General features: G+C 36.8%; 1 protein-coding gene across 5 annotated transcripts in view; it reads right to left on the reverse strand.

The window, feature by feature from the left end:
• Positions 1–12,451, reverse strand: part of anks1ab (ankyrin repeat and sterile alpha motif domain containing 1Ab) — a 57,458-nt gene extending 45,007 nt beyond the window's left edge. The window contains exons 1-3 of one of the 5 annotated variants that reach the window (XR_006370987.1): positions 12,305–12,447; positions 9,047–9,288; positions 8,139–8,516 (exon numbers count right to left, since the gene is read on the reverse strand). Coding sequence is in view for 4 of the 5 variants with exons in the window: in XM_044121023.1 (XP_043976958.1) it covers positions 8,139–8,429 (291 nt within the window). In the remaining variant the exon portion in view is untranslated. Of the gene's footprint in view, positions 1–8,138; positions 8,517–9,046; positions 9,289–12,304 lie in introns of all 5 variants that reach the window. The other 4 variants (XM_044121023.1, XM_044121026.1, XM_044121024.1 and 1 more) reach the window with 4 other exon arrangements.
• Between the last annotated feature and the right edge of the window lie 3,029 nt (positions 12,452–15,480).

Consider the following 15,480-nt stretch of genomic DNA (forward strand, 5'->3'; position numbering starts at 1 on the left):
TCCAACCTTTGGTGGCGGACATGGTGATCTTTTTTGATGCAATATTTTTCATTATGAGATTATATTTCAGAAATTGTACGGAGAAGAAGACAACACTCAATACAAAGTTTCAGCATTGCCAAATATTCTCAATTACATGAAAGTCTAGGCAGCCCAGGTTTGTTTGGTTTGTATGTTTGGAGTCTGTCTCAAGTGTTTTACAGTCTCTTAAATGTTTTTTTTTTATTATTTTTTTTATTGGTGGCCCTGTATTTAGTTCACTTCCCCAGCTGACACTACTATGTTTGGAAGATATAAAACACTCTTGTACATCTACACTGTTATGATTTTACACTACATTCCAATAGTCATTTAAGTAGTATTACTATTAAATATTCATGCCAGTGTCTATTCCTATAGCTTAGACTTTATGCAATTATCTTTTCAGCAAAGATTTTATTTAATGTACAGACTTAAATGTTATACTGTTAGTCAAATTGATGCTGCACAAGGACCAAAGATCACACCACATACTGATCATTCTTATTGCACTTTAGCTAGATTATCTGAATCTTTTAATGTTACTAAATGTCATGTTTTGCGGTGGTGGAGGTGAGGCAGAAACGCAGATGGACCGGATTGAATGTAAAATAATGAATTTAATGGAACAAACCAGAATACAGGGAACAGGACGACGGAGTGACGAGACGTAGACGAGGATCCGACAAGACACAGAGACACAGGTGACACTAAATACACATGAGGTAATCAGGGAACGAGACACACCTGGGAACTAATCAAGGGGAGACAGGACAACACAGAGACTCAGACACACAGGAAACTAGAAATAAATACACCATATAACATAGAACCTGACACTAAAGTGCCAAAATGTTGCAGAGAGGGGCCATTATTCAAAATTAGAATCACTATTTGTCCTTGTAGTCTGTACGCTTTCATCCAATTAAGTTGGTGACCTGCTGTGAGATGTTATAACAGTTTTTTTGTTCCCTCATATTAACTATGTACATATGCGATAGGGCTTCTGCACACAGTGATCCAGTCAGGCTGAACTATTTCCTTCATTATGTGCATCGTCACCCTTGGTAAAAATAGATTATATGCTCACCGTATAGTTGCCATTATAAATAATCAATTTGAATGAACTGGAATTGACTAAAAAGTTTCCAAATGTGAATATTAGACATAAAACACATGGCAAAGTAATGGACAATTCTTGTTTTTTTCTAAGTTAATTTTCATAATAGCATAGACCATGCTATCTAAGAAAGAAACCAAAAAAAACCAAAAAACATCTGAGGTCATGTGAATATGTCAAAATAAGAAACTAGGATTCCAGGCCATTCATTCGAAGTTCAGAGTGGGAAAATTATGAAAAGACCTAATAGCAAACAAATCAAGAATGAACAGACTGCAGTAAGCTGTCAACATCTGGATGAGGACCATGAACATGGGCACCGATGTTTAACACAAGGACAACGGAAACAGAAAACGGTGATAGTGTGGAAACGTCACCTGTTGGAATATAAGTTTACATTTAGAAAATGTGTTTTCTCACAAGAGAACATCTTTCAGTCCTAAAAAAAACCTTTCATTCAATCATCACACAAATACCAAACATTTTATTACATGAGAGTGTTTAGGCTTTAATTGCCTTTAGCACCTGGAGCCTTTTTGGTGACATGTAGCTGGAGATTTCTTTTATGGCAATGACAAGTTGTAAGGAACATCCAATGTTTCAGCCTTGCATTGATAGTACACTGAAGTCAAGATTTGCATAAGAACTATCTTGTATTTCTGCAATAAGAACTTTTTTAAAGAAAGAAAACAATTTCTTGGATAAGTTGCAGGCTTTGCAGACTACACAATGCATCTTAAAGTATTGCTATTCACAATGTTATCAATGTTCTATTAGGATGTTCTTTGTTTTGTTGAAACTAAAATAAATATATTTCTGTAGTTCTCACCAAAGCAATTTCTAATTTCACTTTGTATAATTTGCCAGAGTCTGACTGAACCCTGATAAGCCCTCAGTTTATCAGAAAAGTGAATTTCAAAAAGTGGAAAATTGGTATTTATGTAAGTACAATATAGATTTGTTGTTTTTTGGTCACCAAGAACTATAAGGGTTTTATAATGAATAATGCTCAATTTGGTTCACTGGTTTATCTGATGTAGAGACACTGGAACTGGGTTTATTGTCAGTATTTCACTTTGTTTCTTTTTTTTATATTATTTACACCATTGTTTCTCATCTCCTTTGTTTGCATGCTATCTAACAGGACAGAGATAATGCGAAATAATCTTAAACAATGTGCTTTAGGGATATAGAGTACATTATTGTTTACTGAGCCTGTCTCTCTCGGGCAGAAATGATGGCTGAAAGCCTAAAACGAAGGAGATAATGAAGATGATGACTCGATATATTAAACCAAGCAAAAAAAAAAAGAAAAAAAGCTGCTTGCTTCACTGGTGTTGGTCTGAAAGCAGGATTACTGCTACAGTATCACTGTCAATAAAGACAGATGGGCCAGGAGCTCCGGAGTGAATGAGAACAGATCACATAATTATATCCAACAGTTTTGATGATCGGAAGTGATTTTTATTTATTTGACAGCTCTGAAACCACACAGCATAAATAAAGTCAGCATGAATGACAACATCCAGATGGCGAAGAAAGTCTCAATGTAGGCTGATAAGGTTTGTGAATACTTGTATTCTACTCATAAATGTTTCCATCATGGTTTTTGTTTAGTATTTTTTAGAAAGCAGGCTTATACATTTAGTGATAGCATAAACCTTTGTGAAAAGCTTGTTGTAATTTATGGGGTTTTCCATAACGTTTCTATTGTTGATGACAAAACTTTCTTGCTGTACAATACTACTGATGGTATGATACAGATGTATTGATATTACGTGAATTTACTATAACTGGCTGCATTTAATTTCTGTTGTATGTATTTTAATCCATCTGTATAAAGGACATCCTGAAGCTCTATATAAAATGGAAAACAGCAGAGCTGGAATATTTATGAAGCCTTTAAGGGATGGCTTTGGTGCAGCTTTATACGAGTGCATCCAACTATGTGTAAATCATTTAAACCAGCTGTCTATTTTTACGTTAAAAAATGTTGCAGCTATTTTTTTAACAAATGTTTAACAAACAAGTATAAAAATGCTTCCTGTAGTAGCTGGCAAGTTCAAACCTAGACAAGAGGTTTAGATCAGTCAGTTCAAAAAACAAGGAATAGGGCTTGTCTTTGATTTTTATTCTAAACCACAACCAATATGAAGAACCACCTAGAACCTTTAAGAGTTATTTACTATTTCGCTTTATTGTCTACTTTTTTGTTAATTGCGTCACAACATTATTATGTGTGAAGAAGATTGCAGACATTTTAGATTTTATTTTTTCTTACGGTTGTTTTTTAGAAAGAGCTACAACATGAAAGTTATTTTTAAAATGTTTAGGATATTTTACAACCAATATGAAGCCAAATTATAATCCATCACACCCTGCACTCATCAACATCTGCCTTTCCAGATCTTTAGGATTTGTTCACACTAACCCTCATTGTTAAAGAAATGTTCCCATGAGCTAATTTAATATAATAATATTGTATAATGTGGTCCTCTTTCTTTTTTGGACTTTTGTCAAAAATCCTAATTTTCACAATTCATTTTGATTTATTACTTAAAGTATTACTTAAGCACAAATCTATGCGTTACAACCAGAGCTACAAAATAAGGGAATGTAGGACAGTTTAAACGCCTGAGTGCGTAAAAACCTCATGAAAGCCACTGGGAATCTCATATTATACACAAAAATGAAACTACTCAAGCATTTTTAAACACGCAACCTTTGAGTACTAAGCAGATGCGGAAAAAGTCATAACATTTTTTGTAGTATTTTTCATGGAATTGAAAAATAATTGCACAGTGACGTTATTACTGGAATTAGTCTGCTTGTCAAAGTGAAATGTGGGAATTTGAGGGTTATCTGCCTTAGAAAATCAAAAAAATGTAACAAAGATATTGAGGATAAGGCCGATGTTTTATGATGAAATTAGAAATATCAAATGGTGAGCCAAGTAAGAATCTGCATGGAGTGCTTGAATTTTTACAGCATTTTTGACAAGAAGATGTCAAAAAGGATTTAATATGATTATAGTTACTTTGACGTTTTGGCTGTCTTGTAAGAAAAGCTTACTGATATTGGACAAACAAATGTTTAGATTTTTTTTTTGCACAAGACACAACACACAAAAAATAGATACTGTTGTCATAAATAACATATTCTCTATCAGTCAAAAACAGAGGAGCATGCCAATTGAGATATAAAAAAAGTTACATTTAATCTTATACCCCTTTCATTCAAGGGGGACTAAATTCATTAGAGAAGCTGGTAAAAAACATACATTTGATTAAAAAATGAACTGGTTATTTTAAATATGTATTAAGACTTTTTTTTATTCTGATATGTGAACGTCATATTTTAGAAGACAGATGTACTAAAACAACAGAAGCTAACAGGAATTGGACATCAAAACGGACATCATCATGAAGGTGAACCAAAAAACAGGCTGCAGCACTGAGACATCTGCTGCTGCAGGGACAAGGGTGAATGTGGTTACATCTTTGAGGTTTTCCACTGAGCATTTTCCATAATTAAAATTTTATTTACATCAAAGACAATCCCACACAGATTCAAATCAGATTGAGCATGCTGGTGTAGCGTCCCACATTCATCTACAATGTGTTTCAATGTGGACAAAAATTTGGCCGTTTTTGCATCAGAAGGAGTGTCATTACATCAGCCAACTCGTTTTTATATAAGTGAAACAGTTAGAATAGCAAGTGCTTTTGCTGCAATAGGAAACAAAGAATGGCTTGCTGTAATATCAGCTGCCACAAGATATAGCATTTAATACACATATGCTTCCACTGAAAATGTCAAATGGATATAAAGGTTATGCTTGACACAGTTATTTTGTTTTTGCTTTAATGTCACAGTGCTGTATACTGTGATAACTTGCAGCAGTGAATGTTTCTGTGTCAGACTTCACAATCAAACTTTATTTGAGCTTTTTCTGTTCCTTAAATGTATTGATTATTCATTAAATTAAAAAAGTCAATCTGAAAGAGGTGCATGTGGGTATTGTAATAAAAAAGCTTGTTACTAGAAGTAGACTCTTACTTTCTGCTTCTGCTAAAACAATTGTTTGAACTGGTTAGTTGAAAGCAACTGCAAAAAGGGCAAACACAAGTGAAGTGAGCTCAGAGAAAAGGTCAAGAATTGTTTCTCTGCAGATAGAAGGCCACGCTGTTCATTAGATGAGCAAAGACTCGAGCTTCCATTCCCCGCAGTGGGGTGCCAGGAGAAATGGTTTCAAATTGAGGGAATCAACAAAAGATTGGAAGACACAATGAGAAGTAGGAAACAAAGAGGTGAAAAAACAGCAGCCAGTTTCTTCTGGGGTCCGGGCCAAATTTGAAGACATAACCGAGATTACCTGTGGGTCCAAATAAGATCAGCCAGTAGGAGGTAGAGTGATAGAGAATGACGAGAGCCATCAGGCCTCAACAATAGGACATTAAGAACTAAATTAGAAATGAACAAGCAGAGAATGACAGAAGCTTTGGATATAATGGCTATTTCAATAAGAGTTTAAATGACTTCGATAATGGAAAGTTTTGAGAACCGCAGTTTAACCTGATAAAGCTGATAGAATCAAATGTAGATTTTTTTTTTCTTAAAGCTGATGTAAACTTGTAGTTATTTAAGTTAATTGAAGCTTAGTGAGCATGAATAAATTTTGCTGTAAAAACAAACATTTAATTTTATTCCAGTGACAAAAAGTCAATATTACTTTAAAGAAATCGCAAAATTTCTTTAAAGTAATTTAAAGAAATTTAAATTACCACCATTAGCACCAAAACTAATGGTGCATTAGTTTTGGTGCTAATGCACCAAAACTCCTCAACTTTTTTCAGTCAACTTTTTTAAAAACTTGAAACTTGGTCAATTAATATAAGTAAGAAAAATATGCTGAGTAAAATAAGTATCAGAAATTGTTATGGTGAAGGCTGAAGGCTTTTATTGTAAGCCTTTATGCACATTTGAAACAATACCTACAAACTCAGAGGAAAGCATGAAAGCAGTATCTGTCACTCCCTCACATTCACATTGCCAAAGAAAATCCCTGGAAGCACTGAGGGCAGAAACGACATCTGAAACAGCTAGAAAACAGGATGCCCTCAAGAACAGGATACCCCACCCAGAATGGCCTGAACAAACACTGTGTGTCAGAGAGCAAAGGGTTGGAGCAGAGAGCAGGAAAAGGGCATGGGAGATGACAGAGAGGGAGATACACAAATTCAAGCGGAAGCGCAACATTTTCTCGGCCTTGTGTGGTGACACATTTCTGTTTTAAGAGTGTAATTGCACAAGTCAGTGGTACAGGCTCATAGTCTTCAAACACTAAGCAGGGCTTAAATCAAGATGACATGAGTTTGGGCCATGAGAATCCAAGATTATAACAGATAATCTGGCACAAATTGTCTTAAACAGGGAGAAATTGATCAGGACTGAGAATTTAATGGGTTTTTTTTAAGATCAGCTAAATGTCTGTAATGTTTAATGCTTATATTGAATTGTACTGTATAAAGATGACAAAAAAATCTGTATGATTACATGATTGGATTTTATTGGAATGAATTAACTGTATATAAATGAGTTTCATAAAAATCACATGAATCTGATGTGTAGAAAGAGGTCTTCTGGTCAGATGAGACAAAGAAATGTTTTCAAGTATATGCAAAATTTGACAAGTGAGCAAAAGCTCAGTGCACATCACCATGCTGAAACATGGTGGTGGCAGCATCATGCTGTTAGGATTCTTTTCTTCGGTGGAGACAAGTAAGCTGGTCAGAATCCATAAAGAAAAGTTATTAAATGACGCAAAAAAACAGCAGTACCCCAAGTCTTGACACACAGCCAGAGATGCCATAGAAGAGTTTTGATAAAAGGATTTTTATGGATTAGAATGGCTCAGTCAAAGTAAACTCAGGCTTGGAAATTTATGTTTATAGACATTCTCTAATCTGTCTGAACTAGAACTCTTTAGCAGAAAAGAAGAGGAAAAAAATTAGTCTCTGGATGCACAAGTCAGCCTCCTGAAAACTTATTTGCGTAGAATAATTCTACAAAGTAAGAACTGCACACCACACTTATCATATTTTCATTATAAGAAAACATGTCAAAGAAGATACAATTTAAGTGTATAGTTATGATGTGACAAAATCTCAAAAGTTTTTTTTTGGTTGTTTTGTTTTTTTTGTTTTTTTTTTAACTGAGAACAGCTTACATTAGGATTAACCATTGAATACAGTAAAGAACGTTGATTCTGAAGTGGAAAAGGGTCATGGCTGTGGTCTGGCAAAAACATTTTCTTCACTGACTTTTTTTTGTCATATTTAAAAGTTTATGCTTTGGAAAGAGGCATTTTAAATAATTTCACAGTGTTTACAGAGCTGAAAGGCGGGGTTGGCACTACAAATGCTGAGAAATCCCAAGTCAAATTTTTTTCAGGATATGAATGGGAATTGAAGAAGGTGGGACAGGTGGGTTGGGGGTATGGAGGGGATAGTGAAGGATTGCTCATAGTGGGCTCAAAAGTAGATGGCGCAAGACGGAGCAAAGGAGCCAGAAAAGAGCAGGAGGAGACACTGGAAGCGTGGGTCGGCCCCTGAGACATGTACTGAATGGATGTGGTATGACAGCACAAGCCCAATTAGTCTTGGATGCCAGGGCTGCTACAGGGAGGTCGGTGCAAGTGATCAAACCATTCATGCATTCAAGCACTCGCCCACAGGCGTTCTCTGCTGACAGCCTGGGTAAAGTTACTCCATCACTGCTTCAGCTGGACTCCTGATCACACTGCTGCCTCCGCGCTCCTCCTCTCCCTTCCTTTCCCTTTCCTGAAATGTGCCGCTAAATTTGTCTATTTTTTTCCCCACTAATCTGTCCTCTCTTCTCTTATCACTCCCCTTTTTTTCTCATTCACACACAGCGACACACTCCACAGTGCCATTCCTCCTGCCATCTACAATGCTTGTCCCGACAGCTTGTGTATTACCTCATCCCACTCAGATGCAAAGGAAGGCATGTGCTCGATGGACGGCTGCCCAGAACTGCAGTTAGCCACAGAGCCGCTGCGGTTTCCCAGACCTCCGTCCTCCTCTCCGACCGGAGACGCCAACAGGTCAGAGTCTGACTTTGACAGGCTTCGAATCAGTCCCAGGTCTGCAGGTCTCACTTTGATCACAGCAGCTGATGCGGACTCAGGTGAAACTTTGGTACCATCCTTTAGGTCAGCCTTGGGATTCTGGATAACGCTGGTGGTGTTATCTGGAATGCAGTCAGCCATTGTTGCAGGGCTGCAAACTGCAACTCAGTTTCATCCGTTGTGACGATGCAAAGATTAATCCAAAGTTTTATGGAGCCAAATGATGGACTGAAAAGATACAGATTAAAAGGACATAAGTACTGTGGGCTCAAAAAACATCTTTCCCAACAAACAAAGACACAAAGACTTGTGCTTCAAAGTTCCCCTATATAGAAGCAAAGACGGCATATAAAGGAGACACTTGTGGTTAAGGAAAACAATAACTAAGGCCCACCCACAAGTTGTATCCTGTTTCCCTCCCCTCAGTAAATGGCTGCCTTCTTCTGAGACTCCTACACTCTCATATCAACTTTAAATTGCCTCAGTAAGGCAAGTTATTTTGAGGGGTTATAATAAGCCTTAAAAATAATCATAACAGTATTCTTAGTGAGTAAACCAGCATTAAAAGACAATGAATGCTCTAACACAAATGAGCAAAAGCATACTATATGATCCACAGAGTGGCAAACAGCTTCAATTAAGAAAAACACTTAGACGGTGAAATACTCCCCAAACCACTGCCTAATACTTAGTGACTGAGAGACAAGCTCATCACTGTTAACAAAAAAAGAAAAACTTTTATGAATCTGTTTTCTTACCCGACTTTATAAAAATCCCAGTGATTTCTTCTCCTACGTTTTCGTGTCTGTCCTGCTCTGATATCGCATCCCATCTCCAGGAGGACCGGTTTTATCTTGAAGTGAGAATCAGAGGACACGCAGATCCCAAAGCGCGGCCTTATCCAGACTGACAACTGGGATAATCAGGTTACTGATGCACTGGGTGGCTGCTCCATTTTTAAGGAGTGCGACTTGGGAATCGTCTCTCACTGACTCTGAGTCTAAGGTCACAAAAAGGAACTTGGCTGCTTTATTGGGGTGATGACATAAAATAAGTACACTTTAGGCAAGTCGACTGTGGAATTCCAATAAAATATTTATATCAGGTCTAACTTTTTAACATCTGCTCATTCCACTCATATCAATCAAATCAAGTGTTAAAGTAAAAGATATTTGAATTCTGATATCACACACACTCACACACTTGCTGTGGCTTCATTTTAAATCCTAAATATTTGAATTTCACAATTACATATTTATGCAAGGCAAAATAAGCATCACTGAGTATTTTATCTCTGTCTGGTTGGATCTGGTGGAATAAGTCACATGACATCTGCAGATGTAGCCAAAAAAAAGTAAAGATAAAAATGTCTATGGCATGCCAAGACTGGAGGAAAGAGTGCTCACACTGTGTGCTATTTATGACTCTTCTAAAAGGGAGCTGAAGCTGACAAAAGAGTCTCTTGCGAGACATCCTTAGTATTCACAGCAACTATAGTTGTACACAGAGCGCCTTGTGCCCTGTGCCCTCAATCAGCCAAGTTCCTTGCAAACTCACCTCTCCCCTGTGGGCAGCGCTGGTGTGTGCATGACATAAAAGATAACATCCTTCTCCCACCAAGGACAGGGCGCTGTGCCACAGACTGCTGAGGTTGGCAATAAGAAAAAGCCACATCTAATGATGCACGCTAAATTGCACATCTAATGATCTCTGTGACGGTGATGAGGGTGAAGCTGTTTGTGTCATCCACATCTTCTGTGGCATTTAAACAATCGAGGCTCTAGAAAACAACGTGTTCAAGATAATGATGTCTTCACGGCATATTAAAGGGACTAAAATAAAACATGAATCCCCTCCTTCAGCTGGCTGGATGCTGAGCCTCGGGCTGAAGACAGTGGTGACTCATGAACGAAACGCTCACTGTGCAAGTTGCAGAGAGGCTGGGCGTACTGTAAACACTCTCAGTGAATCACAGCGGCGTCATGTGTACAGGATTTTTGCAGGAAATTGTTTCCCTGATGTATACATGCCTTTTCGGGACTCTTGGGAATGTCTGTGATGTTCCTTCCGCCAGCTGTAATAGTTTCCACTCTCACAATTGGCATTTTTAATTACACAGTACACATTTTAATACCTTCGCTGCAATATGTGCCCTGTAGAGCCAAACTAATCAGCTGGCATCACGGAGATGGAGCACGGGCCCACTAGAGAAACATCTAATAAAGTGAACCAGCCACAGAAGCAATTAGCTTCAGACAGGCTTCAGAACAAAGTAGCCTAAATCAGCCTCGTATAAACATCATAATTTATGTTTTACATTTCTCTTTCTGCCGGGAAATGTGGACCCCAAAACACTTGGTGGTTTAATGCATTCTGCTTGGCTTGTTCACTTTGGGGAGTTTCAAATGTGCAGGCAAAAAACAACAACAAAAAATAAAAAATAAAAAATAATAATAATAATGTATGTTCCCTTAAGCAGTACAGGTATCATTCATCCAGGCCATCATTTTCAAATCTTCAAAATGTTTATCCCAGGAGTCACTGCACATTAAGAAATTATACTATCTTACTTACAAAAACTAAAAAATTAGGACAGGATTGACAAACAATTTGGTTCATACATTTTCAAATATCTGTATAACAGTTTGAAATGTAGGCAGTATAAGCTACTAACAGCTTAACATTTATTTTGTATTTTAAGGTCCTAAGTAGTACCTTTTACTTTCAAGAAGTATTTCTTAAACATTTTCCCATTAGAAAATTTTACTCTGAAGTGATGGGCTGGAATGATGCACTTTAAACAGAGGAAACAGCAAATCTACCTGCTGTTGGCTCAGAATGGCTAAATATGAGGCCGTTGTGAAAGCTTTCCAGCAGAGGCGGAACAGAGCTGACCTCCCAGCAGGGAAATAGGAGCGCAATCGTGCATGGCTGAATGAAAACGTAGTGCTAGATATCCTTCAGCTTCTGAGATGGACAGAAAGGAAAAATGAAAAACAAAGAGAGGCTGAAGGGATGAGACAATCTTTTCTCGGTTTCTATGAGCTCAGTTGCTAGTCATCCAGGCTTACTCTGTGGATTTTCTCAAGCACTCGCCAATAAATAGCGTCTGAATCATTTATTGTTTGTGGGGAAAATGATAGAAATTCACCTGCAGAGAATGAATCAGACAATTCTCAACAGGAGCAGGATAATTTTCGGGCATTTCAACCAAGATAACAGGATGACTCAATGATTATAGGATCTATTTTCATCAAATACAGAGATGGATTTCTTCCAAATGCTGATTCGACATACTGTTTTCTAATGTTTATCTTTAGAATAAGGTGCAGTCTAACTGTGTAAAGATGTAAACCCAGGATAAGAAAATTGTTTCTTTATACCCCCACAGACACATAAGTGCCTGCCTTACACGTCAAACACTCCGCCTCATAGGGATCATGACCTTGACGAAAGCACGGGAATCTTTTCTTTAATTCCTCCGTAAACGTACACTGTCGTTTAGGCATTTTTGCCGTAGAATCGGCGGACACACATGTACTATAGCCTGTCACACAAGATTTAAATAGTCTACCGGCCGGTGTACAAGTCAACTCACCTATCTTTACTTTTCCCACACAAACTCGCACACATAATGCAACGTGATTGGATTTGGGGAGAAGGGCGTGACTAATTTGCCATACAAAGAAACCTGGAATGGAGTAGTGGAACGGAGTGGCAATGTAATCACAATGCACTGTAAGCTATGTAATGTGGCAGTTGACCAAAATCCCGGACGATTTTTAAATTCCCCCCGGACATTTTTTTTTAGGTCTGAAAAGTAGGACATGTGCGGGAAAAAGAGGACGTCTGGTCACCCTAACTATCAACTACCTGTCAGATTAAAAACCAAACTCTGCTGTTTCCAACAATATTAGAATCAACATGCTATTTGCAAAACTCACTGAACCAGCAGCCAAAGAAGACAAAAAAACATAGCTAATGTCACTAAGCTAAAAAGATAAATTTAGTCCTACCTTTGCTGTGTCGTCGTCATAATCCATTTTAGAGTAAATATTTCCACTCGGGTCTTGTAATGGATTGTCCTTGTGTCACACTGATGTGATTCCTCCCTATTTTCAACTTTTCTGTCTCCATGGATACCGCCTACAAACTCAAAGGACTTTCATCTCTTTAGCGCGCAGCTGTGCCCTTCTGGAGCTTTACGGTCGTTTGGGCGAATGTATTTTCGCTAGTTGTGATGTTGAATGATGTTGTTTCTATTAACTATTAGATGTGTCAATCATCCAAGTCAACCAATGGGCTGCAGAAAATCTACCCAGTAGGTTTGGGTTTCCGACTCAATGATCAACGCTTTTATAACCAGAGTGCCCAGAAAAACCACTGTTATTAATTGCAGAGACTATTTATTGGAAGATATAAGTTGGGGGAAAAAAATAATAAAGAAAGAAAAATTTGTTATTGCACACATGGTGCCAACATGTCCAAAAATGGGACACTTGGAATGTTCACCTGGAATTTTATCAATTAATACCTTTCCAAAAATATTTATGGTTCATATTTTTGGAATGAAATTTGGTACAGGAAGTGGTGTAAACTTGTACTGTGACTTGCTAGAGGTTCTGCGTTTCAACTGCATACTTTTAAGGAAAAGCCACATTACATAATGTATTCCATTACAATTTATTATTTTTATTTCTTATTTTTTCACTGTGTTCCATATGTATTTGCTCATACTCAGTAATACAAATGCTGATTTTTAGACCTCAAAAGTATTCTCTGGAATATTACCTTTATTCTAATACCTGAACCAGTCAAGTGCACCTTGTAGTTTCTGAGATATATGGAATTCATTTTGGGGTGTCATTTTTGAGAACTGTCCAAAAAATCTACAAAAAAGAGGCTCTGTTGCCCAGGGTCTAAATTAAGATTTCACTGACCTGATTAAAGGAGGAGGTCGTGGACTAATTTGGATGTCATCTCCAAATTAATCTACAGTGGTCTGGCTCATCTTATTTTGTTGGATATTGATACTAAACTATATGCAATTGCCAATTATTAGCCTGTTGCATTGAAAGTTAATACCAAAACCTTCCATTGTATGTTATTTTACAACTTTCAGAGAAATGCAGCATGCTTCTTTTGGAGGTAAAAACTCATTTAAGAATATTATCAATCAGCAAAGTGAGACTGAAATTTACATGTACAAATAGAATATAAATGTAAAATTTTACAAGTGTATTTGTAAAATTTTATAAATGCACTTGTAAAATTGTATTTGCAAAATTACAATTTTGCAATTGAGAGGATACATTTTCTTTGCTGTCAACGCAGCACAGCAGCTGCATTATGCAACACCTTTTAAAAATATTCTGAGATTTTGCCCACGTTTCAATGTCCATCCACATGGGGAAACAGAAAGTAATGTCCCAGGACACAGACCAGTAAAATGTGCTTAGTGCACATTTACAAAATACTGTGAGACTTTAATGCACTGAGATAAGGCTTTGTGCTTTTCATGATGCTGCTTGAGACCTGAGGCTAAATGTATGAACAATGTGGCACCGAAAAGCTTTGCACACATCTTTTCTCCACAGGAACATATGAATATGCGATGAAAACATGTGCATGACATGCATTTCTTTAGAACCACAAGGGAAGATGTCTTTAAAGCTATTTACTTCGGATATGGTGAAAAGGGTAACAAAGTGGAGTAGTATTTAACATAAAATGCACTTCCAGCTTATTTGCATGAGAATATTTTTTCTCAGGGTTTGTCATACTTATTTATTTAAGAGGGTTTAAAAAACTGAAATACATTATGATGCCTGCTGTGACAGGGTTAAAAAAATTCTTGATGAAAACAATCTGTTATAGGATGGTAAGCTTTTGCTTTGATATTTTTCTAATTCAGGTTAGACAACTACATCATAATAATTAATTTATTGAACATTGGGGTCTGTCAGCGTTTTTTGGAATACTTGATGCAGACGCATATGTAAATATGTCTTATATATGAAACACTTTTCTTTTTACCTCTAAGTGAAAGTTTGGTCAAACTTTAAATACCAAGTTTGACCAAAGTTTGACTTTTTTTTACAAAAAAAAAAGTTATTAAATTAAATCGATAATACTTCAAATTTGGTAAAACTGGTGTCAATTCATATGTGGATGTCAGAATATTTGTGTACAAGCAGCTGGAAAAATTAAAACTGAACAAAGTTTTATGCTTTTCAGGTAAAAAGCATGAGGGTGAAGACAGAGACAATTTCAAAGGATAATTCAAAACCAGTATAAGTTTCCTGTCAACAAAATCAGATCTAAACCAAACAACTACAAAACAGAAATATATCTAGTCTTTAAGCTGCTGGCATGAAAATGCAATCATCTTTTCCATCTATTTCTGCTTACATAACAACAAACTTTTCATTTTTGTACTGTAACATCTATACAAAAAATTCTATTCAATTTTGGTGAACGCTTTATCATTGCTTGTACTTTTATAAGTGTTCATAAAACTGCAAACATGGATGTATACTTAGCCATCATTTATTTTAGATCAACACTTTCTTTAATAACTGTTTTCTTATGGGCAATTTTCTCCCTAATTTTTTAGATTTCTTTCTCTCACTTGCAATTTGTCTTCCAATTTCTGCTTGTGTTTTCACCATGAAGCAATAAGACTCACAAATGAGAAATCTGACAAACATTGCGATAAGTGTCAGGTGTCTTTAAGCGAGCAGCGTTGCTGTGCCAGTTCAGAAGAGATAGCAATCATTCCCAAGCAGCCAATTGTCACACTCAAAAAAGTCACGCTATTGCAGCACTCTACCAGCACATAATGCATAGGGAAAATGTATCATTGGTTCGATGAGATAAGGAAATGTTAATTTGTTTCCTAAGCTGCAAGGCGTTGCATGACGCTGCTGGAAACCAAAAAAAAAAAAAAAAAAGATAAAAATGAACCTTTAAATATTACATGGTAAGATTAGGGTCAAAGCAAGCAGCATAAAAACATGGGTATTTGTGTGTTATGCAGCCATCTGTGTACATGTGTTTCTGCATACACGTGACACTGTATGTGAGCAAGAAGCATACAAATGTCCATGTGTCGGGTTGGTTCAATGAGTAAAGCTCTTTGAATCTGAAATTGCCATCAACGGTGGCTTTTTTCGTATAGTAGATGAAATCA

Source organism: Gambusia affinis, linkage group LG07 (assembly GCF_019740435.1).
Source record: "Gambusia affinis linkage group LG07, SWU_Gaff_1.0, whole genome shotgun sequence".
Classification (NCBI taxonomy): domain Eukaryota; kingdom Metazoa; phylum Chordata; class Actinopteri; order Cyprinodontiformes; family Poeciliidae; genus Gambusia; species Gambusia affinis.